This window comes from Aegilops tauschii, chromosome 7 (assembly GCF_002575655.3).
Source record: "Aegilops tauschii subsp. strangulata cultivar AL8/78 chromosome 7, Aet v6.0, whole genome shotgun sequence".
In the NCBI taxonomy this organism is placed as follows: domain Eukaryota; kingdom Viridiplantae; phylum Streptophyta; class Magnoliopsida; order Poales; family Poaceae; genus Aegilops; species Aegilops tauschii.
The window spans coordinates 9,109,664-9,134,081 of record NC_053041.3 but is presented as its reverse complement, the minus strand read 5'-3'; the positions used below and the strand labels follow the sequence as shown (position 1 = coordinate 9,134,081).

At 44.5% G+C, this 24,418-nt stretch overlaps 3 protein-coding genes and 1 long non-coding RNA gene across 5 annotated transcripts; 1 reads left to right on the top strand and 3 right to left on the bottom strand.

The window, feature by feature from the left end:
• The first annotated feature begins 476 nt into the window (after nt 1-476).
• On the top strand, nt 477-5,994 carry LOC109785474 (uncharacterized). 2 transcript variants are annotated; one of them, XM_020344076.4, is made up of 11 exons: nt 477-612; nt 1,224-1,300; nt 1,415-1,721; nt 2,180-2,338; nt 2,793-2,834; nt 2,936-2,998; nt 4,022-4,114; nt 4,211-4,354; nt 4,822-4,929; nt 5,392-5,443; nt 5,537-5,994. In XM_020344076.4, exons 3-11 carry the CDS (start codon nt 1,620-1,622, stop codon nt 5,572-5,574), a joined length of 801 nt encoding a protein of 266 aa, XP_020199665.1. In that variant the 5' UTR covers nt 477-612; nt 1,224-1,300; nt 1,415-1,619; the 3' UTR covers nt 5,575-5,994. The 2 variants fall into 2 exon arrangements, with proteins under 2 accessions (XP_020199665.1, XP_020199663.1); XM_020344074.4 differs by having other exon boundaries at nt 1,365-1,721.
• Nucleotides 5,995-10,337: 4,343 nt separating this feature from the next.
• LOC109785464 (brassinosteroid-responsive RING protein 1-like) lies at nt 10,338-11,062 on the bottom strand. Its single transcript, XM_073505558.1, has one exon. The coding sequence runs from the start codon at nt 10,951-10,953 to the stop codon at nt 10,489-10,491; it is 465 nt and encodes a 154-aa protein (XP_073361659.1). The 5' UTR covers nt 10,954-11,062; the 3' UTR covers nt 10,338-10,488.
• An 8,542-nt stretch (nt 11,063-19,604) lies between these two features.
• On the bottom strand, nt 19,605-19,966 carry LOC141027928 (uncharacterized). Its single transcript, XR_012189952.1, has 2 exons — nt 19,839-19,966; nt 19,605-19,769 (listed from the first exon to the last, which is right to left on the bottom strand). It is a non-coding gene; the product is annotated as an uncharacterized lncRNA (long non-coding RNA).
• A 1,021-nt stretch (nt 19,967-20,987) lies between these two features.
• Nucleotides 20,988-22,961, bottom strand: LOC109785475 (brassinosteroid-responsive RING protein 1). The gene is made up of 2 exons (XM_045231792.2): nt 22,129-22,961; nt 20,988-21,187 (listed from the first exon to the last, which is right to left on the bottom strand). Exon 1 carries the CDS (start codon nt 22,804-22,806, stop codon nt 22,324-22,326), a length of 483 nt encoding a protein of 160 aa, XP_045087727.1. The 5' UTR covers nt 22,807-22,961; the 3' UTR covers nt 20,988-21,187; nt 22,129-22,323.
• Between the last annotated feature and the right edge of the window lie 1,457 nt (nt 22,962-24,418).

Genomic DNA, 24,418 nt, shown 5'->3' with positions numbered 1-24,418 from the left:
CCGCCCGTCGCATGTGCTCATCCGCTCGCGAAATCCGTCACCTGCTCACCACTTGAACTCTGGTGGCCTAAGGATTACCACCGTCCTTCTAATTATCCAATCACATGTTGGTTCGCTGAAAATCACCGTGTTGAAAGTTGAAACTCACAGCAAAAATAAACCCTTCTCTTCTCTCACAACCTTCACCTCCCCTCACGCCCAATGGTCCCACGTCAGCCTCTGTTGCTCGCCCCACACGAACCGGCGCACTCTACGATCCCCCGTGCCGCCGCATCCCCTCTCGCATGCTCGCCCCCTGCGCCGCCGCTCGTCACATGTGCTCCTCCGCTTGCCAAAGCCGCCACATGCTTAGCACTTGAACTCTGGCGGCCTAGGGATACCATCGTCCTTCTAATCATACAACCACATGTTGGTTAGCTGAAAATCACCTTGTTGAAAGTTGAAACTCGCAGCAAAAGTAGACCCTTCTCTTCTCTCTAAACCCTATCCCGCTCTGATTTCACCCGAATCGGGGGTCCTCCTCCCCCTTTTCCCCACTCCACCAGCAACACAACAGACGAGCGCGGCGGCGGCGGCGTCCAGCGGAGGTCAGCGGCGGCGGCGGCGGCGCAGGTGAGCTCCCTCCCGCGCCCTCCTCCTCCCCCCTCTCCCTCTCCCCGGCGCCCCCATCCCCCTATCTCCCCTGCGCCGTCGCCTCCGCCCCGACGCGCCCGCCACAAGCCCTCCTCCTCTCCCATCTCAGGCGTCCGACCCCCCTCCGGCGCGTCCCCCCTACCCCCACCCCTCCACCATGCGCTACCCAACAACCCCCTCCCCGACGCGACCACCGCAGCCGCCCACCCGCTGCTTCCCCTGCTCTCTGCGCATCCTGCCTGCATGCTGTCTGTTTGTGATTTGTTCTAGCAAGTATCTGTTCATGAGAAACAATTACTGGACCAGCAATTACTTGTTCTAGCACGTTTATTTCAAGCAATTTGTGATTCATGCTGTTGGATGAACCAATGCCTGCGCCGGGAGACCAGCAGGGAACTTTAGTTTTCTCACCAGCATTCACTTATCCTGTTGTTCATGTCGACACACCATTTGTCCTGGTTCCATGCCACAACTGCTGCAGAAAATTTATTAATGCGTCTCTCTGTCCAGTTCTGTTTCTCTTCTCAATAAATCCCCTCTGCCTCTGGTGTACAGCAAGTTGATTGTTCTGTCTGTGTATTATTGTGCAGATTCTTAGCCAGGTGTTCGTCGATCTGCGAGCGGGTTTAAGCTGAATTGGCCGGTCCAATTCAACACGGAGCCAAGTGTATGTCGAAACTTTTCGTTCTCACCAGTGCTCTTTCGGCTATCCTCTCATTTCGCGTTAGCAGCTGTCGATGAGGAGTTGCTATTCTTCTTCTTCTCTCTGTGGGATTTCCAGAGCGGCGTGGAGGCACGCGGTGGCCGGCACCCTGACTCTGAGCGGCATCCGCAACCAACACCACCACCAGCACAGTCTGCGCTACCTGCCCCTCAGGCCTCCCGTGCCGCCTATTGCCCTTGGCCTTGCTGAGCGCTTCTTCTCTTCCTCCTCACCCAAGCGCTCCACCAAGAGATCCGCGGCGAAGAAGGGCACGCCGCCGCCGATGGACTCTGCCGGCGGCGACCCGTTCTATGTCGTCCGCAAGGGGGATGTCATCGGCATCTACAAGAACCTCGCCGACTGCCAAGCTCAAGTCAGCAATTCGGTATTGAGTTCTGTTCTTTTTATCTTTGTTTTACCTTCTCCTTACTTGTCACCTTGTTACACTAAGCATTTGGTCTATTATTGTGACGATTATCTGCATTCAATGTCTCCCTTGAAGAGAATGTTAACACCTGCTCACCTGCCAAATTTTTCAATGAATGTAGCATCATAAGAAGACATATCTACACTTGGTAACTGTACCGGTAAATGCTTCCTGGAATAAGGATGGATAACGTAACACTTTACATAAGTCCTGAGTTGTATTCATGCACCTCATAGGGTGCTAATATCATTGTTGCGCTAGAGACTGCATCTCATAGTATTGCTAAAACCGCTGTGTTCTTTCTTGCGTTGCTGCAGAGTTCATCTGTCTGTTACTGATAAGGCGATACTCGATGAAAGAAAAACTTATTATTGCCATTTCAATAGACATTTCTTATGTGAAAATTATCATTGTAGGTCTGCGATCCTTCTGTGACTGTGTACAAAGGCTATTCTCTCCGCAAAGACACCGAGGAGTATCTCGCGGCCCGTGGGTTGAAGAATGCTCTGTATTCCATTAATGCAGCAGATGCAAGAGATGAATTGTTTGATGATCTGGCTCCCTGCCCTTTCCAGGTAAAAATTCGTTGTGCAATTGTAGTTTCCAACTATTTCCCCTGATATTATGTCTGTAACATGCCAGTGCAGTATAGATTTATTAATCCCTTTCCGCTTACCTATGGAAGCTACCATATGCTCTGTGTTCTACTGTATTTTGCAAACGCTTTGCAATGTGTGGCGGCATTGACGCTACGACTTATAACCAAACTTGTGTTTTATGTGCTTGTTGGTTGTATAGGCATGGTATTAATCTTGATAGAAAGGGTCACCACTAAATTTAATTTTGTAATCTCTATATACTATATATGCCATGATAGCCCATAATTCCAGGGCATTAGTTTTTCTGGCACATAGTTCCAAAGCTACCTTGACAGTTGAGCTGATCTTTCTGTTATATCCTCAAAGGTGGTTGCATTACTAGCGCATTTGCCCATAAACTCTATTTTTATTGTGTCACCTTTCGTTTCAGCAACCTGATGGAACCTCTACTTTGAAAAGGCCACAGGAGACGGTGAGTAGAGATCTTTTTCTCACTCCAAGCTAAGCGTGAATAAATGCTTGTCAAAAAGTTTTCACATCTCATGTACTCACACCAATAATTATTTGCTGAAGGAAACCGGACCATCAAAGAAGCATCCCAAAGTCGCTGAACAGGAGCTATTACCTGATAGTCATGTGAGTATGGATACCATGTTTTAACCTAAACTGCATGAATACGGTGATACAGTTACAAATATGGACACTACGGTACCGTGATACGTTAATTTTTTTAAACACAGATTTAAACTACAATATGGGTATACGGACACTGCAACATGTGTAGTATAGAACAGCCTAGCAATCAAAGCATCAAGCTTGCTGCGAGTTTCCAGATTGAAGCTTGCTTCAATAGCCGATGACCTCCTTCTCTTCCTCCCACTGATTCCATCGGTTGGCAGCGGAATATCGAGAGGCATGTTAGTAGCCATTGCATTAGCCCTGTGTTGTTCACCTTTGAGCTGAATTAGAACATCAACTTTCACCTTCGGACATGGCTTGACACCATAATTTGACCACTTCAAGAGATGTGCTTTCACTCTTGAGTACCTCCCATTAACTTCACGGTTACAGATCCTGCATATGAGCTTTGTATTCCCTCCTTGGCCTCATCTAGTCTTCTCGATCTTCTGAGTATACCTCCACAGTGGCGACTTTCACATCTTCAGAACCTCTAGCGGCGCTAGCCATTGCTGACCTTAAGAGGAGATGAAGAAATATTGAATGACAGAGAACAGCGGCCTGGATCTCTCCTCCTCCGGTGCGGTGGGGCTCAGAACAGAGGCGGGAGCAATGGCGGACCGGTGGCAGCCGGCCTTCCTCGCATGTGTGCTGTATAGCGGCGGTGCAGAGCTCAGGTCGGATGAGGCCAGAATTAGGCGAGAAAAAGGGAGGGTGATTGTTGTGGGTATTGATAGTTGGCTTAGGATTTTCCTGTGTTAGGGGATAAGTATCAGCTGGTATCCGGATGTATCTAACTCCCAATATGTCGTTTTCCTGCCATATCCGTACAATTTAGGTTCTAACTACTAACAAGCCCTCTTTCTCTGTTCTATTTTGTCATTATGATTTTGATATTAAATATGCATATTTGCAACTTATCTTCACTGAGGAAATGTTGACTTAGTCAGTTATTCTCATCACTGAACCTCGTCTTTACAGCTATCCTGCATTCTTGAATTTGATGGTGCATGCAAAGGAAATCCCGGGAAATCAGGCGCCGGTGTAGTAGTAAGGCGGTCAGATGGATCTGTGGTATGTACGCCAACTATTACTGTCCTGGTTTGTTTTCTTAGTGTTTAGTTACCACGACTAGCTGATGCTGAATATGTTCTTCTACTTTAACTGAAGATTGCTCAACTACGTGAGGGTTTGGGTATTGCAACGAATAACGCTGCTGAATATCGTGCATTGCTCCTGGGGTTGAGATATGCTGCTAAGAAGGGATTCAAGTATGTTCGTGCTCAAGGCGATTCTAAGCTTGTCTGTAACCAGGTCTGGTGTTCTACCTTGGCTACTTTGCAGCCTTTATGTTCTACCATGGAACCGCCAATAGATAACTGCTCGATGTGCAGTTTGTACTCACTCTTTGCAGTCCACCAAAACAATAGACTTGTGGTCAAATTAAAAGAGATTGAATGACTTTTGTTTTTTATTTTGTACGTTGTTTCTCCTTTAGTTTAATTTGATCATCATGGTCCTCTGTTTATCCTCGCCAAGGGAAAGTTTTATGCTACATCTATTAAAACATTTACAGGTTATAATATAAGGTGCCCCACAGTCTATTATTTTATTTGGGCAAGGAATAATTGGATTAAGGCCTTCATTCTTAGTGTTAGGGCATTCAAAATCTGGTGAAACTAATCAGAGCTCTTTCAAGAGTTTCTCCAGTAGCTGGAAGCTTTATTAGCGTTCAGTTTTGTTTCTTTCACATAAATAACACACTGAACTTTCTGAAGCAGGTTCAAGATCTCTGGCGTGTTAGGAATGATAATATGGCTGACTTGTGCAAGAAAGTCAAGGAACTGAAGGGAAATTTTCTTCAGTTTCAAATCAACCATGTGTTGAGGGTAGGTATCATATCTTTGCAGTGCCTTCTGATATGGTTCAAACTTACTTTTATCAGCCAGCTTGGGGATCTGTTATATGAATGCCTTGCAAACATATTACATACTTGTGCTCTTGTATACAAAAGGCTACACCTGACTGAATGCCTTGTAAAAAAGATACCAGGTGGCATGGATTGATGCTAGTTTTACTTTTGTTTTTGTCAAAAAACAAGACCATTTTTGCTCTTCTTAGGTCGCTCGCCCCAGGCTCTTAGTTGGTCTCGGGGAGGCAGGCTTCCCTATCGTTATCCTCTTGTGTTTGTGGTGCTTTTGTAAACCTTTTTGTTCGCTGGGTGTGGTTTGTGTGTGCTTGGGACGGACTGCCCTTGCCTCGCCCTTTGTACTATTCCCTATTAATGAAATGACTGAAGTTGAGCAGCTACCAGCTAAAGCTTGTGACGGTTCCACTTATTTGGTATGCAGGAATTTAATGCGGATGCTGATGCCCAAGCTAATTTTGCTGTTGAACTTCCTGGTATGGAATCATTCACTGAATCTATCTTGTGAACTGTTATAGTGTCTATCTACGTACGTGTAAATAACACCTGATGCCTTGCTCTCTCTACAGTTGGTGAAATTCAAGAGCAGTCAAACTTCACATGCTAGTGGCTGTGCTTCAGAGTAGTTTGCGGCGCCTTTTTTCTTGCTCATTTCACAATGACAGAAACAGGAATTCATTGTTGAGCAGCTGGTGCGTAGTTTGCAGTTGATCCGTATTTACGACGAGGAGTCGAGATGTTGGGGTAAGCAGAGGGAACTGTGTCTAGATTTTTGGATGAGCAGCTTCAGTAGCCTGGCACTAGTGTTTAGCCTATACTGATATTATGCGTACTGCATACAACGTCAGATACTATTTTGTAGCATAGTTAAATTCGCAAGGGAAAGAAAGATGCTACTGCTGCAATATGTCTGTCTTTTAACGTTGTTCAGAGTCGCGATGGAAGCATATTATGCATACAAAAAAACTTGCAGGGACGTTCTTTTTTCATTTTTTTGCAACAGAGAGGTGCAAATTTGTTGTGATAATTCTCACACAGCGGAAGAGAAAATGGTTTATTCACAAGAAAAACAGAAAAATATATACATGCGTAGAGCTACAATCTTGGTGGGCCTCATCTAGCCCAGGGATCTGGACCGAACCTAGCGAGACAACGGTGCATTCGCCGATCTAGTAAAGTTTCCAAGAGAATGACCAACTCTGTTCTATTATCAATAAGAACGCTCTAAAACTACCATTAATCTGTTGAATATATGAGCAACTTTCCATATGATTAATTCACAAATACGGTAGGTGTGGCGTCTAGCCCGGGTACAACAATAACCAAACAGCCGCCGCACACGTCAGTACGGGATATCAGTGTGCGTGTGTACAACATGTAGGAGAAACATAAGCATATCTACCAGGAAGTTTTCTTGTTTTCCTTTTTGTTGCAAAAAGGGACCCATATCTATTACTCCCTCCGTTCCTTGATATAAGGTGTATAGATTCTTGAGAAAAAGTCCGAAATATAAGGTGTATTGCATTGCACCACTCGTTTGGATATGTTTTTTAGGGATTTGATTACATTTCCTTATATCGGGCAAGCTCCTCTATTTCCTCATGTCAATTAGTCAGGTGTAATCTCGCCCAAAACTTGTGAAATTTTCCCTCCACGTGCGTTCTTTAATTTCCGTGCCAAAAACTATACACCCTATATCTAGGAACAGAGGGAGTATAAAGGTTCCTCAAAACTACAAGGCATCTTAAACATAATAAAGATTTACAAGCCATTGACCAATTTTTTAGGAAAAAAAATTAATATATATAATACCACATTTGTATCATTGGATCCATTAGAAAAGTATTTTCATATTTAATTTATTTTATATTATGGATTATCATATTTCATTCTATATTCTTTGTCAAATGTACATATGTTTGACTTTCATAAAAAAATGATACACCTTATATTCTAGAACAGAAGGAGCTTAAAAAAGTATTTCGCATGTGAGACTATTAATGGTCCCTAGTTGATAAGATTATGTGGATACATATACTTTCACTAGTATACGATTCGATTGATGACTATGTTTCACAAGTTATGGACCTAGAAATGCTAACCCCGAGCTCGGGATGTGAATCACCGAGTCGGATAGCCCCACTTTGAGATGCAAAGATATCGTCATTTTTTAGTTTCAGGTACAATGTATATGTCGTATCCTAGACTTGAGGTTTTCGCACGAAATCGGGATGTGGACCGACTTAGTGTTTATTAAATGCTACTATGTAACTATATAGTTATAATGGTAGCTTTTGGTTTAGTCGCAAAATATGTCGTGAGACATGGCCGGCCAAGATAGGATTTGCCGCTCCGGCTCCGAGAGATATTCTCTCGGCGCTCTTGATTGATCAAATTTGGAAAACATGACCATGCGACTTGGGTTAAGATGAGATGTCGAGCTAGCAACAAGGATGACAAGTACTTGCCTTAGCTCAGCAACATATATAGTGAAGAAAAATAATGTTGCATATGTCCCATTGTTAAGGTTCGTTGATGCATATTTGGGAGTTGGCACATTCTACTATGAGTCACTACCATTATGCTAGATGAGAAGTTACTTGTCTATCCAGACAACTATCTAGTAGGACTAATGTTGAGACTTGAACCAAGCTTTTTTGGCATGGCACAAGGTCTAAAACGAGGCACGACCCATGACACGACATGACCCAAAGTATGATGAACCGGGCCTACACGACCTAAGGACCGAGGTCCTAGGCTGTGTTTGGCCGAGAAAATGGGCATGAAACAACACGATTATACGAGTAGGCACGGGCACGACCTGACACGAAACACGACCCGATAAAAATTAATAAATGAACAGATGCAACATAGCCAAAACTAACACAAAAAATCACAACATGTCCTCACCACTAACTCTATCTCTCCCCTTATCTAGTCTCCACACATGATGCAAAATACATAATAAATCCCCGAGTTAGGCAATGTCGACATTCGCAGCATCCGTGGCGTCCACCAACCGAACGAGCGCTCAAGAATCCACCACTTATTCGCCTATATATCCTCCTTCCTTAGTAGCTGCTACAGTTGCCGGTAGATCCTCCTCTCTCTCAACTACAACCCAGGTAATCGACATAATATCCAGCTTGCGGTGATGGACTAACGACAGAAACTGATGGCGAACTGACACGGTAAGACCCGACGACGGCCTGACATACCGCGTGCCGTGCTTGGACGCTCGGCTAGACATCCATGCAGTCCCGATATGGCAAGATGGGTTTAGTCGGAGTATATGTTTCGTGACCGACATGGGCCGAAGCGCGAGAGCTCTGCTGGGCTGGCCCGACCGGACCAAGCCTCTGCATTAAGTAGGACTTCATAATTACATATTTATACTAAACTTTTTTATTTTTACACCTTATTATCATGAAATTTGATTAGTATTTACATTATGTTTTACAATACTTATCACATATCTGCGTTGTTGATTTTTTTTTTAAATTATTGGCATACACACACTTCTATCTTTATAAATGCCACAAGAAGAGTAAGATGTTATTTTTATTGGAAATTATGTTAATTTTTCATATTATAGTTTAGGATGTTTTATGAAATAAATCTGGTTGATCCAAATCTAAATAAAGCACAAAACAGACAAAATCACATGCATCCATCAGTGGAGTAATTTGTTCAATTTATTTAGAGATAACAAAAGATGTAGTTCGCATGGCTTGCACACGTGGTGTGCTAGACATTGTACATGTATTATAGTGTGTATAGATGTGTTTGTGGTTGTTTTATTATCTATAATATCTTGCTAGAGGATTCTACGGTGCACACGTCTAAGATTTCGATTGTATTCCATCTCTTATTTGAGTATTAGCCCAGTTAATAGTTTGGTCCACACATTTTCATGTAACAAAGTTATTTTTATATTAGCAGATGAGTAACAAATACATGGTGGAATAAAAGTTGTCCCCTTTCAAAATGAAAACCCCCTCTGATATTAGTGGACGAATTATTGTACACACAAGAACCAAAATTGCATGTCTTGGTAGGTACGCGGCAAGCATATCACCAGTGTTTGGACGTTAGGTTTAGCATAGACGATAAATTAAGGTAATCCAGTCGAATCAAAATGCATTTCCAAGACGTTAATGCCCAATATATCTGCTAAACTGTAAACATGAATTATTTCCAAAACTCCTGCGAAGCACTATAAAAGATGAAAAAAAGACATGATATTGCTAAAATCTTAGCAAGACAGAAAGTTACACTAAAAGCTAGTACAGGAAAAAAAATCAATGTTGAGGAAATGTTTAACTGGTACCTGCTCGCTCGGCTTGGGAGTAACGATTAATCGGTGAATCGGCCTATTAACTAGATTAATCTATTGACCATTAATCGGTGGAATTTTAAACCCAATGGGGGAAAAACGGAGATAATGGAACTTGAATGATAAAAAAAAAAATCTACAATGCAAATATGATGCAAATGGCACTGCTTTCTTTTCTCAATAGACCACGAACATGTATACAACAACAAACATCAACAAACATCCATATGGGTGTCGAAAATCATCAACAAACATGTATACAACAACATTTTTTTTGCCGATGATGCTTGCCGCATACCTACCAAGACATGCTCCGCCTCGTCGTCCCCGGCGTCGAAACATTTTTTTTGTTGCATCTCCGAGAGATGCCGGCTGCGCGATTGCGATGCGCAAAAGGAAGGTGTCAGCAGTCGCGCGGGGCGTCTGAACGCGTCAGTTGCCGGAGGTGGATGGTCAGAAAGGAGGAGGGGAAGTAGCAGCACACAGAGGGAGGAGGGGAAGTAGCAGCACACAGAGGGAGGAGGGGAAGTGACGATGTGCCAAAGAGGACCTGCCCACGCCATCTAGGACATGAGGAGATGAGAGGAGCGGGAGGAGGGCTAAACACTCGCTATTTAGGAGAGGGAGGGGACTGGGAGTCTGGGAGGGTTACGGGCCAAATAAACGGGTTTTGTTTGCCAACAAGTTAATGGGCCAGCAAGGATTAACCGGCCTAACAACCAATTTGACGGCCTAACATGCCATTTAATTGGCCTGACAAGCTAACGCGACAAATAGGTGTTATACGAGTCGGCCACCCTATGAGTAGCGATTAACATTGGCCCTTTAACCGAATAATCGGAGGAATTCTTGAACAGTGATCTACTTCATGTAATCTATTTCCTGATGTACATATGTCCACTTCTTCTTCTTGGTGTATGGATTTTTTACTTGAGCGAAATCCAAATTAACTGAAACTTGAACAAGGAACTAATCCCCATCCCTGGGGTCTTTATCGTGAGAATCTCTCCAAAGGAGGGGACGATCGGAAAATGTTTCAACAGCTCACCGCGATGGCCTCCTTGGCCCTTGCTGTGGTTGGGTTGATTTCCATAGAAACCCAACCGCAGGCGACAAATTCAGAACACCCTCGTCAGGATACGCCTTCTGCAGTCGCCGGATTGTGCAAACAACACCCAGCGGGAGTCACGACGACGGGAGCGATAAAGGCAGGAGGAAGGGCGGGAGAAGAGGCGCCCGGCAGAGCGGGCAGGTGCGGTGGCCGTAGGCGGCCCAGCGGTCGAGGCAGGCGCGGTGGAAGATGTGCCAGCACCCGCGTGGCCGGCGCACGTGCGCGGCGCCGTGGAAGTCGCCGAGGCACACCGCGCAGCCCTCCGGCGGCAGCAGCGTGTCGTCTCCGGTGGTGGAGAGCGCGTCGAAGCGCACGGCCGGGGAATGCTTCTCCAGCTCAAGCTCAAGGCCATGGTGACGGTGGTGGTGGGCGAAGTCGGAGGCGGTGGGGTACTCGAAGGTGAGGCTCGGGTCGTGTTGTATGCCAACGCCGACAAGGCGGAGCAGCCAGGAGGAGAGGCGTTGGAGGTGGTCGAGCAGGAAGAGGAGGTTGAGCAGCAGCTTGGGCACCTCCGCGTGCACCGCCGCCGGGAACCCCATTAATCAACTGAGGTAGCTAGAAGAAGTGAGGCAGAAAGCTAGCGATTTCTTTTGCAGTCTTGCAGGTCTGGAATGGCAGACGGAGCTCTGGAATGGCCTTTATAAGGAGAAGAAGCTAGCTCGCTAGCTAGAGAGCTTGCGGTCGGAAGGAGGTAGGAGAAGAAGAGAGGAATCAAGCAGCTAGTGGTAGTACGTAGCTACAGGGCGGGGGTTGCAGGATGGCGACTGAAGTAGTACTTATAGTACTACAATCGACAGACACAGAGTCACAGAGAGTGTACTTAGTACTACGTACTTGATTAACGAACTAACTAACTGTTGAGGCGTGACAAGGTTGTGTGTCGACGACGGAGATTAATGGCGAATGATTGATTAATCGGGTGCGGTAGGGTGTGTGTCGATCCACGATCGTGCGTGTGTCGGGAACTCGGGACAGGGAGAGGCAGGTCAGGTGTGCCCGTCGATCGCGGCCGGCTCCGCTCTCAGCTGCATGCGCGCCCTCCAGCTAGCGAAAAGCACGCCGGGAAAGACAAGTGGACAAGTCATGCATGTGGCTGGTACCGGAAGCAATCACGGACATATAGGCACCGGCCGAATTTGTTAGCTGGCTGGGATCAGCCGACGCATCAGAGCACGATCTCGATCTTGTCCCGTACGTAGACATGCATGCATCTCGTGATATGTGTATGCGTTTCACTACAGGAAAATCACATGTTGCCGACGTAAACCGAGTGTAAATTATTGTGTACTCGGCTTATGTAAGTGTAAGCTGAGTATCGGCAAAACAACACTAGGCTTATCCAAGTATAAGCAAAGTCCTGCCAAAAAAACACTCGGCTTACATAAAGAACTCGGCTTATGTTGCTGACATAAGCCGAGTGTTAATTATTATCGTGTACTCGGCTTACGTAAGGCTCCGCTTGGTATCGGTGTATTTGTATACACCTGTATTTATTTTACATGTGTATAACACCGGCCACGCTTGATTTTTGCATGGAAATGAAAACGACGGATGGAGGTCCGTATATATTACAGGTGTATGGCGCTGTGAAACGCCAATCCAATCAGCGCCTAAGTGTAAGCGGAGTATCGGCAAAACAACACTCGGCTTATCCAAGTATAAGCCAAGTCCTGCCAAAAAACACTCGGCTCTTACATAAAGAACTTGGCTTATTTCATGAAAAACGCTCGGCTTACACGCAAGAATCGGCAAAATAACTACCACTTGGTCACTGTCACCGCACATGACGGCTCCGTGATGGTGGGCGCTATAAGTGGAGTACTCGATAAAAAAAAAAGCTCGGCTTACACTTTTTGGTGTGTGTTTTTTCTTCTCCTTTCTCTTGTATCATTTTCTGTATATTATTTTTACCGAGTATATGTCTAGGCCTTATACAACAGAAATAAAGGAACTACAAACATGAGGGTGCCAATACTCAACCCCAAATATGAAGTTTGTTGGTATTTTATTTCTAAAAAATGCATGTTTGAAGGTGATGCGACCGCTACTTCACCATTGGCCTTGAAAAAATTTCTGCACTCAAGATACTCCATTACATGATTCATGTCAAAATTTGGTGCTTTTCAGAATCCGTTTGCTATATTTAATGAATAAGTGCATTTCTAGGCATTTAGTGAACATAATTCAAATTTGAACGGCAAGTGCATGAAAAAATTGTACAAACTGGATTGAAAAATCCTATTTGTTTTATTGAGTATATATTTAGGCCTTATACAAGGAGAATAAATGAACTACAAAAATGAGGGTGCCAACACTCGACCACGAACATGGAGTTTGTTGATTTTTTTTAATTCCAAAAAATGCAAACGAAGTCTGAAAATCAGTATACCACTGCATCAAGATGCTTTGCAAGAATGCAGATTCTGATGATGAGATAATACAACTTCGATTTAGAGAAGAGCGTTGAAAGCTAATTTTTCACATGATGGGTTATACTCAGTTGTAGGCATATGTAGTCTTGTTGTTCCACCTAATATTGATACTCATTTTTAGCCATCATCAATAATTTTGCATCAGTGTTTGTGCCAATCAATTATTTATAATTAATTCTTGTGTGTATGTGTGTGTGTGGGGGGGGGGGGGGGGGGGGGGCGTGCGCGTGTGTGTGTGATGATAACTAACTATTTGGAATAGATTAAATCCCTTCTTAAAATTGATAGATGTGGATTAATTTTTGTGGGCCTTGTCATATTTGTAGATATATCTATTAGTATTATATTGCGAAAATAGACGGGCGCGGCAACGCGCGCCACCGTGGTCTAGTTATCTATAAGAACACTCTAAAACTACCATTATTATGGGGCTAATCTGTTGAATAGACGAGCAACTTTCCATATGATTAATTCACAAATACGGTAGGTGTGGCGTCTAGCCCGGTTCCAACAATACCCAAACAGACGACGCACATGTCAGTCCCGGATATCATGTTGGTGCGCGTGTTTACAACATGTAGCAGAAACACATGCATATCTACCAGGAAGTTTTCTTCTTTTTTTTCGCAAAAAAGACCCAGATATATTTTAAAGGTTCCTAAAAAGTACAAGGCATCTTAAACATCATAAAGATTTACAAGCCATTGACCATTTTTTAGAAAAAACATTAATATGTATAATACCAAATTTATATCATTGGATCCATTAGAAAAGTACTTTTCATATTTAATTTTGTATTATGGATGATCATATTTCATTCTATATTCTTTGTCAAATGTACATATGTTTGACTTTAAAACAAAGTTGATACACCTTATATTCTTGAACGGAAGGAGCATAAAAATGTATTTGGCACGTGAGACTGTTAACGGTCCCTAATTGATAAGATTATGTGGAGACATAGACTTTCACTAGTATACGATTCGATTGATGACTATATTTCACAAGTTATGGACCTAGAAATGCTAACCCTGAGCTCGGGATGTGAATCACCAAGTCAGATAAACCCACTTTGAGATGCAAAGATATCTTCATGTATTAGTCTCGGGTACAATGTATATGTCATATCCAAGACTTGAGGTCTTCGCATGTAATCGGGATGTGGACCGAGACATGGTCTGCCAAGATAGGATTTGCCGCTCCGGCTCTGAGAGATATTCTCTGGGCGCTCTCAGTTGATTAATTTTGGAAAACATGACCATGCGACTTGGGTTAAGAAGAGATGTCGAGCTACCAACAAGGTTGACAAGTATTTGCCTTAGCTCGACAACATATATAGTGAAGAAAAATAATGTTACATATGACCCATTGTTAAGGTTCGTCAATGGATTCTTGGGAGTTGGCACATTCTACTATGAGCCACTACCATTATGCTAGATGAGAAGTCACTTGGTCTATCCAGACAACCATATAGTAGGACTAATGCTAAGACTTGGGCCAGGCTTTTTTGGCATGGCATAAAGTCTAAAGACAAGGCACGACCCGAGGTATGATGAACCGGGCAGCACGACCTATGGACCAAGGTCCTAGGCCGTGTCTTGCGAGAAAATGGGCATGACACAACATGATTATACGAGTTGGCACGGGCACGACCCGACACGAAACACGGCCCGATAAAAATCAACAAATGAACAGATGCAATATTGTCAAAACTAACGCATAAAATTACAACATGTTTTCCACCACTAACTCTATCTCTCTCACTTATCTCTTCAAGTCTCCACGCATGATGCAAAATAGACACTTATAAATCTTCGAGTTAGTCAATGGCGACATCCACAGCGTCCACGACGTCCACCAACCGAATGAACGCTCGAGAATCCACCCCTCATTCGCATATACATTCTCCTTCCTTAGTAGCTGCTACAGTTGCCGGTATATCCTCCTCTTTCTCAACTCCAACCCAGGTCACTGGCAGAAGATTAAACTCGCGGTGATGGGCCAACGACAGAAACCGATGGCGACCCGACAATGTAAGACCCGATGATGGCCTGGCATGCTGTGTGTCGTGCTTCGACGCTGGGCGAGGCATCCATGCAGTGCCGATATGCCAAGATAAGTTAGTCGGAGTATCTGCTATGAGCCCCACATGGCCTGAAGTACAAGAGATCTGCTGGGCTGGCCCTACCCGGTCAAGCCTCTACATTAAGTACAACTCCTTAATCACATATTTATACTAAATAGTTTTATTTTTAAACCTTATTAGTTTGACTAGTATTTACATTATGTTTAACAATAATTTCCACATATATGCATTGGTGATATTTTAAAAATAAAAAATTATTGGCATACACAAACTTTTTTTTTAAATCAATTGGCATACAAAAACTTTTATCTTTATAAATGCAACAAGAAGAGCAAGATACTATTTTTATTGGAAAATTGTGCTAATTTTTCGTATTATAGTTAGGATGTTTTATGAAATAAATCTGGTTGATCCGATCTAAATAAAGCACAAAAAAGACAAAATCACATGCATCCATAAGTGGAGTAATTTGCTCAATTTATTTAGAGATAACAAAAGATGTAGTTCACATGGCTTGCACACGCGGTGTGCTAGACATTGTACACGTATTATAGTGTGTTTAGATGTGTTTGTGGTTGTTTTATTATCTATAATATCTTGCTAGAGGATTCTACGATGCACACGTCTAAGAAGTATATTGTATTTGATCTCTTATTTGAGTATGAGCCCAGTTAATAGTTTGGTCCACACATTTTCAGGTAACAAAGTTCTTTTTTTTGAGATGTAAGCATACGGTAACAAATTTATTCTTATATTAACAGATGAGTACCAAATACATGGTGGAATAAAAGTTGTCCCCTTTCAAAATGAAAACCCCCTTAAGGAAGCAGATATTAGTGGACGGATTATTGTACAACACAAGAACCAAAATTGCATGTCTTAGGTATGCGGCAACCATATCATCAGTATTTAGACGTTAGGTTTAGCATAGAAGATAAATTAAGGTAATCCAGTCGAATCAAAATGCATTTCCAAGACGTTAATGCACAACATATCTACTCCCTCTGTTCCGAAATAGTTGTCGTCGGGGATTATCAGTTCATTTTTTGTCACGTTACGATATTTCTCCCGTTTCCCCTTTTGCCCTCGCACTCGCTCTCTCCCCGACCACACGCTCTCTCCCGGCCAACACTCTCTCCCCGACGACCACAAGGCCCCTGACGACCACTCGCTCCTCCCCACCCAGATCCCTCGCGCCGCCGGCCAGTCGCCGCCCTCTCCCTCTCGTCGGTTTCTTCCTCACCGCAGCCTTGCTCCTCACCACCCCTAAAACTAGCAACCCGTCTCCCCCTCGTCGGTCAAAGGTGAAATTTTTACTAGCCGGGGTGCTCGATCTGTGGGCGGCGGTGCTCGATCCGTGCTGGAGCAGCGGGAGGAGGAGGGCAGTGCTGGATTGGAGCAGCGGTGCTGGACCGGAGCAGCGGGAGGAGGGGGGTGGTGCCGACCGCTCTTACTTTGTGTAGTCCTCTTCGCTCTCGTCATGTCGCCGCCGCCGCCGAGGAAGACGGAGAGCCCGTCGGAGGGAGGAGCGCCATGGCCAGTTCTGACCTCCTCCGTCCAGATCCAGCTCCAGGTCAGTTCACTACTCTCCCTCTCTCCATGAATTTTTTTGGGGCAGAGCCGATTCGGCCAGCCTCCAGCTGCGAATTTCTACTGAATCGCCTGCCGTTTGTGGGTAATTCCAGCAATCATCCCCTCTTGCTGCTTGCTCTCTCAATTTCAAGACTGAAGAAGAGAACATGGGGAGCAGCAGCTGCCCTCTGCTCTGCTCTTATGCGAATGCTCTACTGCAGGACCGTGGCAGCGATGCTCGCCGAAGCAAACAAAGGTACAGACTGGTCCTGGTGGGCGACGAGGGCGCTCTGGCCTCTGTAGTTACACGAGACAACAGTTCTTTGTGAAAATGTTGACTGAATTTGCCTCTGAATCGTCTCTGCACTTGACTGAATTCGCCTCTTTGTGCAATGTTGCTGCTGCAGGTGAGCATTCAGGAAAAGAACACTTGGCTGAACTTCAGGAAAAGGATGCACCGAATCTTAGTAAGCGGATGCTCATAGCCGAATTCTTTTGGATGCACATATAGTTTGTATCGCGACTTAAATAATGACAGTAAATAAACTCTCAATTGCACTGTCCAGTAATTAAAAATAAATTACACCTTTTCAGTTAATTTAAATTAACTGAAACCTTTTGTACTCCCATGATCAGTGTTACTGTACAGTAATTCACACCGAATTTGTAAGTGCAAGTAGTGCTTGTTTTCAGGAGTAGGATGCTGATCAATAGTGCTTGTTTGGAGTAATTGTTTGCTCTGTAGTGCATTTTTGCTGCAACCTAATCTGTGGAGTATCAAGCTAATTGGAAGAAAGCCAATTGCTTGCTCTGTAGGAACTTTTATGTGCTGGAGTATAGGATTTGCTGTTTAGCAAGGCTTGAGTAATTTAGTGTTCTTCACTTCTCCTCTACTCACTTCTCTTCTCTTCAGTAAATTAAATTTAGGAGTAGGAGTAGTTCTTAGAACTACTCTGCACCTTAAAACTACTCCTGTTAATTAACTGAAACTACTCTGCACCTTAGAACTATTCCTGTTAATTAATTGAAAAAACTTTTTTAAGTTAATTAACTTAATTTCTTTCTGTTAGGAGTAGGAGTAGTTCTTGGAGTAGGAAGAGGAGCAGTGCGAAGAATTCTCTTCTCTTCTCTTACTCTTCTCTTCTCTACTCTCGCTCTCTTCTCTTCGCTTCTCTTCTCTTCTCTTTCTCTTCTCTTTTCAGTAGTTTGTCTTGTGCCCTCCATCTTGTGCCCTCCATCTTCTTGCTCTCTTCTCTTATCTTCTCTAAATTATGTGTAATTATGGATTATTACACATACTCCTCATCTCTTCTCTAAATTCTCTTCTTTACTAGAGTACTACTCTTCTCTTCTCTAAATACTCTTCTCTTCTCTAAATTCACTCCTCTCCTCTCTTACTACTCTCCTACTCAAAAATCAAATGATCATACAAATGGATTATTAAGGATTATGGAGTATCAGAGAGTGATCATACAAATGGAGTAGTAGAAATATACACATACAAATGGAGTATGAAGTAAAAATGTATGGAGTACATGGAGTAAAATACATGGAGTAAAAATACTTGGAGTAAAAATTTAAATGGAGTTACACATACAAGTGGAGTTAGACATACTCCAACATACTCCACACAAACAACATACTCCGACATACTCAAATATGGATTATTACAAACATGACAAGCATCACAACCTCATCACAAGCATCACAAGCATCATCACTGGCATCACAGCCTCATCGCAAGCATCATCACTAGCATCACAGGCTCATCGCAAGCATCATCACTGGAATCACAGCCTCATCACAAGCATCATCACTAGCATCACAGCCTCATTGCAAGCATCATCACTAGCATCACAGCCTCATCGCAAGCATCATCACTAGCTAGCATCACAGCCTCATTGCAAGCATCACAAGCATCATCACTAGCACCACAGCCTCATCACTGAACCCTCTCCATTAGCTCTAAGTTGTATAGGGCATTTGCGTAAACCTCTTTAGGGCATGTTAGTCTTGGAGGTAGCTGCCCATGACCCTCAAGCCTTTCCTTGTTAACATGTGGTATTTTATACCCATTCCCCCCTGCATGGTTCAAGATCTCGGTCATGTACATTTGTAGAGTTAGGAAAATTCGGTTGAGCTTGTAAACATCATAGCCTTCAAATTCCTCCAAAACACCTGCAATAAGGTCTTGTAGTGTTTTAGGACTCAAACAATCTGTCAGAGATTGCAGCGAGTTGAAAAACCCAAGGTCAAGCACACATTCAAATCAGGACTGTTCGCAGGCTGTTGTACTAATCTAATGTCAAGTCCAGTTTTTGCGACAGCTGCTAGAAATTCTTGGTCATCTGGCAAGATATGGGGCTTAGCATTATCCTGCTGAATGTAGATGGTCTGTCCAGCATCACTTTCCGGCCAAACTGCTTGTATCGCTGGCAAGACTTTCTCTATCAGGAACTCCCTCATCACTTTTCTGTCGACCTTTATTGACTTTGTCTCTATTGTACCTCTGGGTCTGTTGTCGCTCCTCCTCTGAGCAGGAACTTCTTCATGAATGGCCAGATACCGATTTTCCCAGAGAAGGTCACGTTTCCTTCGTTGTCCCACCTTGGCCTAGAACGGCCGTTAAGAACATCACCTTGCCAATACAGTTGTCGTGTATAGGCCTCGTAGGCTCTTCCTCCCCATCCAGCAGATAATATGTTCTATTCTTCTTTGTCATGTTAAACCACTTTTCGTCAATATGGACAACATTTTGCATAGTCTTGAACTTAGGCCTTGCAGTTGCTGTTGTGGCCTCATCAATCATCGACAAACAAATTTTCATCCTATCCATCTTATTCTTTTCCTTTAAAGCCGGCTTCACACAGTTTGTATGCCTCCTAATCAAATTCAGCATAAACTTTCTATGAAGTGTGGTAGGGCTACATCCCAGTTGCCGGGCTAGTGATCTAATAGTAGACCTCCTGTTTAATGGGATTGTTAGGATTTTTTTCTAGGTTAATGTCCTTAGGCTTTCTTCCAGAATTTCCTTTTCTCTGATCGGCAACATCTACCTCTTGACCTTGTTGAATTTGCAACATTGCTTTCCTCCAAATTCTTTGTATATTCCGAACACCCACTCCAAAAAAATTTGCAATGTCTTGCGTATCAGTTTTCTTAAAAGTGCCTCCTCTACTCATACACAGTGTATGCAATGCTACATAAGCAGCAAATTTTTGCTGGTCATTGAGGGTTTTATTTTTTCTACCAACTTGCCCAGCACCTGCACCAACACATACAACAAAGAAATCATTAAATGATCAAGTGATGAAATGATCAACTGTAATTGTACCTGGATTTTGAACAATTTCATCTCCTTCCACTCCATCTTCTGCATCTCCTTCCATTTCATTTTCTGCTTCTTCATCCATTTCGTCCACATCTTCTGCAGGTGGAGTGAAGTTGAGGTCTGGGAGATCCATTTTGTCCTGAAGATATGAATACACAAGACGAAGAAGAAGAACAAGAAGAACAAGTAGAAGAACAAGAAGAACAAGTAGTAGTAGTAGTAGTAGTAGTAGAAGAAGAAGAACAATTCAGTATATTTTGAGTAGCACTACTGCCTGATCTAACCCACAATACACAGACCAAAAATAAATGTTTGAATGTGTTGCTGGTTTGCTGGAATTCAAGTCTGGATCGATGAGCTACATCCCCCTATTTTCATTTGTTTTTAGAGGGCTTTATGATCCTGACAGACTTTGTTGTGCATCATGACTTTGTTGCAACAGAATTTTACTGTAGGTTTTACTGATTGCTGGAATTCAAGCATGTTTCAGAATGCTCCTAGCTCAGCAAAAGCATGGAAATAATACTGATTTTTGTTGTTGCTGTAGGTTTTACTAGTGCGAGTGATCTTGACTTCCTTGCTGGGAGGACTAGAGATATGGGGTACTTCAGTGGTTCATCTGCACTCCAGATAACTTTCAGTTTTGTTGTTCAAAATTCAGCACCGCCTTGCCAAACATCATTCTGCCACTAAATGGCAGCATATGCAGGACCAACTAACAATGTACGGAGACCAACTAAACCTGGTATCTTTTCCAGATCAAGTTAGACCCTGGTTATTGGAAAGTACTCACTTCATTTCAATTTCTAGATGATATTCAGTTCTTTTTTCACAGCAAAACATCTTTGCTTCATTCTGATATCAGCATATTTCACAAGATCACAAAATGACTGAAAAGGTCTTTACGAATTGCAAGCAGGGAAGCACAACCAAGAACATCCTAGCCGAAGTTGCATGACCCAATACTAACACCAGAAGTGATCTCACAGATGCAGAACCACACTTAGTGCCAGAACTAACATTGTTTTCTTGAGTACTTAATCATGATCTGGAGTACTAGCATGGAGTAAATTTTTTGCAAGAGTACAATTACAAGCATGAGTACACTGAATTTCTTGTAGCAGATGGAGCACATAAAAATGGAGTAGCTCACCTACTGTTGATCTGCTAATTTGTCAATTTTCTGCTCCTTGCTGATCCTTGCTGCTCCTTGCTCCTTGCTGATCCTTGCTCCTACTGTTGATCTGCTAGTTTTGACAGGTGAACAGATGGACAGTGACTGCTCCTTGCTGATCAATTCAAAATTGCTCTGGCGATCAATTCAAGCTTGCTGTGACTGGCGAGAAGACGTCCTGGTCAATCACCACATCTGATCAATTTCTGTCTGTGGCGAGAAGAAGTGGTACAACTACGGCGATCAATTTCTTTGGCGATTAACAATTTTGATCAATTCAAACATCAACACAGGCAGCGCTACTGCTGCTGTTGGTCAGTGCGGGGAGGAGCACGGGCGGAGGTCAATTGGCCGGATCCGGAGCTCCAGTGCCTGAATCGAGGAGCTGGAAGGCTGAGGCAGGAGGAGGAGGAGCACAGGCTGCGCTGCTGCTGCTGTTGGTCAGTGCGGGGAGGAGCATGGACGGAGGTCAATTGGCCGGATCTGGAGCTCCAGTGCCTGAATCGAGGAGCTGGAAGGCTCAGGCAGGAGGAGGAGGAGCACGGGCGGCGCTGCTGCTGGTCGGTGCGGGGAGGAGCACGGGCGGCGCGAAGGCCAGGAGTCGCGGGCGGCTGGAGGCTGTGGCGGACGGCGAGGGAGCTGCGTACGAGTTTGGGCTCTTGATTGGAGCGGAGGAAGGCGGCCGGCGCGGACGGACGCCGGAGCTGCAGCAGTGGGGTGGAGCCTGGCGGAGGGGAGGAGCGATGGAGGAAGACGAAGATCCCCGGCGACAAGAATTTCAAATTGAGGGTAGTTTGGTACTTTTTCCTGTTTTCACCTGGTCGGAGAAGTTCCTCAACGACAACTATTTCGAAACAGAGGGAGTACTAAACTGTAAACATGAATCATTTCCAACCCCCTGCAGTATAAAAGATGAAGAAAAGACATGATATTGCTAGCAAGACGGGTAGTTAGACTAAAAGGTAGCACAGTAAAAAAATCTCTTCTCAAGTACCCCTACATATATTCAGATTCACCCCTCTATCTACTTCATGTAATCTATTTCCTGGTGTGTGTGTGTGTAGGGATTTTACTTGAATGAAATCCAAATAAACCGAAGCTTGAACAAGGAAGTAATACCCATCCATGCGTATGTTATTGTGAGAATCTCTTCAAAGGAGAGGCCGATCGGAAAATATTCTGACATCTCACCGCCATGACCTCCGTGGGCAATGTTGTGGTTGGATTGGTTTCCTAAAAACCCAACCAAAAGCGAGAAATTCAGAACACTCTCCTCAGGATTCGCCGGATTGTGCAAACAACACCCGGCGGGAATCACGACGCCGGGAGCGGCAGCGGGAGGAGGAAGGGCGGGAGAAACGGCACCCGGCAGAGCGGGCAGGTGCGGCGGCCGTGGGAGGCCCAGCGGTCGAGGCAGCCGCGGTGGAAGACGTGCCGGCACCCGCGCGGTCGACGCACGCGCGCGGCGCCGTGGAATTCGCCGAAGCACACCGCGCAGCTCTCCGGCAGCAGCAGATCTTCGCCTCTGGCGCTGGAGAGCGCGTCGAAGCGCATGGCCGGGGAGTGCTCCTCCAGCTCCACGAGGCAGTGGTCTTCGTGGTACAGCTCCTGTCGGCGGTGGTGGTCGGCGATGCCGGAGGCAGTGGGGTGGTCAAAGCTGAGGTCGTCGTCGACGCCGGCGCCGATGAAGCGGAGCGGCCAGGAGTAGAGGCGGCGGAGGCGGGCGATCAGGACGAGGAGGCTGAGCAGCAACCTGGGCACCTCGCACTCTGAGAACACCGGCGCCGGGAACCCCATTAGCTAGCTGATCTCGATCGTCGGAGAAGAAGATGAAGAATTATTTGGCAATCTCTCAGCCCAATCAAGCAGAGTTAGAGAAAGAGGAGTGGTCTCGCATGGCACACAAAGCTACCTCCGGCCGGCCTTTATAATTAAGGAGGAGCTGGACAGAGGAAGGAGAAGAGCTTTGTGAGCTACAGGACGGGGGTTGCAGGATGGCGACAGAGATGTTCTGCAGTGGACTAACACAGGCTAACTGTACCGCGTGCTTAATTAATTATGAAGGTTGTGAGTCGATGATCGAGATTAATGCCGGGTTAATGATTAGTTGGGTGGTGGGGTGAGTCTTGTTGGCAAACTCACGGACCGAAAGGAGCCGCTACCGGCCCGACTCAGCCGTTACTCCTCCTTTGACCGAATGTACCCGTCTATATACTAGCCATAGTGAAGTAACTTTAAGAGTAGCATACACATTATTCTAGGCTATATTACTATCTATCTATCTATCTATCTATCTATCTATCTATCTATATCTATCTATCTATACCTCTATATATACCTACCTATACTAATTCTTGACTTCCCGTAAATTCCCACGTTAATCAGATTTTACGAGCCGTTAATTTCGTGGGACCAAATTATAACGGTGGAGATCATACCAGTATTAGTTTTACTCAATTCTGTCACGCAATAGTTTAAAAGACCTACAATGTTTGATCTACTGTATAAAATTAGAAACCATAATAGATACGATCCTAACAGTTACTAAAAAAAGGTTCGATCCTAACAGAAAATATAATCACGTGAGTACTTGAGGAGATGTGCCTCGACCTGTTCATTGCCTGTTCTCCCACGCAGTTCTCCCAGAAATACGTTTCCTTTTCCTATTAATGCTTCCTTCCAAGCGCACGGCTCCTTTTCCTTTCCCAAAAAACTCTGTCGTCCCCCATCAATCCCGTAGGCTGGACGTCCATCCCTCCAGAGGTTGATCGATCCTCTCGCAACTACCCGGGTCTCTACGAGAGGTTGATCGATCCTCTCCAACTGCCGCTCTTCCTCACCCTCCATGGATCAATCTTGACGCGCCTATCCTTCGGTACGTTCATGATTTCTGTCTTCCATCCATGCTGTAATAGATCTAAAAGAAACTGTGTATGATACAATCCATACTTTACTGCTGCATGTGGTCATGTTCCTCTCCAACATCTGATCAGCTCTTAAGTTCTGTCCATGCTGTAATCGAAGATCTATTTCAGGCTAGCTGAACTGCCTGACGATCGCTGATGGCTTGATGCTACCGATTAGGTGTGGCTATGCCGAACAGTGTTGGAACCAGACAAGGCTATTGAGCAAAACTTCAAAAGAATGGAGGAGGACAGGTCACGGCGCTGTTTACCTGCTTAACACCATTCGATTTTGTGGGCGGTAACCTTACCAGCAGGTTATTGAAAAAAAAAATCATGCCCGAGAGTAGTGCGTGGGAGTGGAGGCGCTAGCTCCACCCTACTGGAATCGATCTATGAGATACTATGTACGATCCAATCCTTCCTGTACTGCTGCATGTGATTGTGTTCCTCTCTAATATCTAATCAGCTTCCATGTTCTGGCCATGCAGAAATCGAACATCTAT

What these genes read in the sequence shown, in the direction of transcription:
- LOC109785474 (XM_020344074.4), top strand. Translation starts at nt 1,371, where the DNA reads ATGAGGAGTTGCTATTCTTCTTCTTCTCTCTGTGGGATTTCCAGAGCG. An exon ending in TGGCTCCCTGCCCTTTCCAG is followed by an intron (nt 2,339 to 2,792) that starts GTAAAAATTCGT and finishes CTTTCGTTTCAG; the next exon opens with CAACCTGATGGAACCTCTAC. An exon ending in AGCTATTACCTGATAGTCAT is followed by an intron (nt 2,999 to 4,021) that starts GTGAGTATGGAT and finishes TCGTCTTTACAG; the next exon opens with CTATCCTGCATTCTTGAATT.
- LOC109785464 (XM_073505558.1), bottom strand. Translation starts at nt 10,953, where the DNA reads ATGGGGTTCCCGGCGGCGGTGCACGCGGAGGTGCCCAAGCTGCTGCTC.
- LOC109785475 (XM_045231792.2), bottom strand. Translation starts at nt 22,806, where the DNA reads ATGGGGTTCCCGGCGCCGGTGTTCTCAGAGTGCGAGGTGCCCAGGTTG.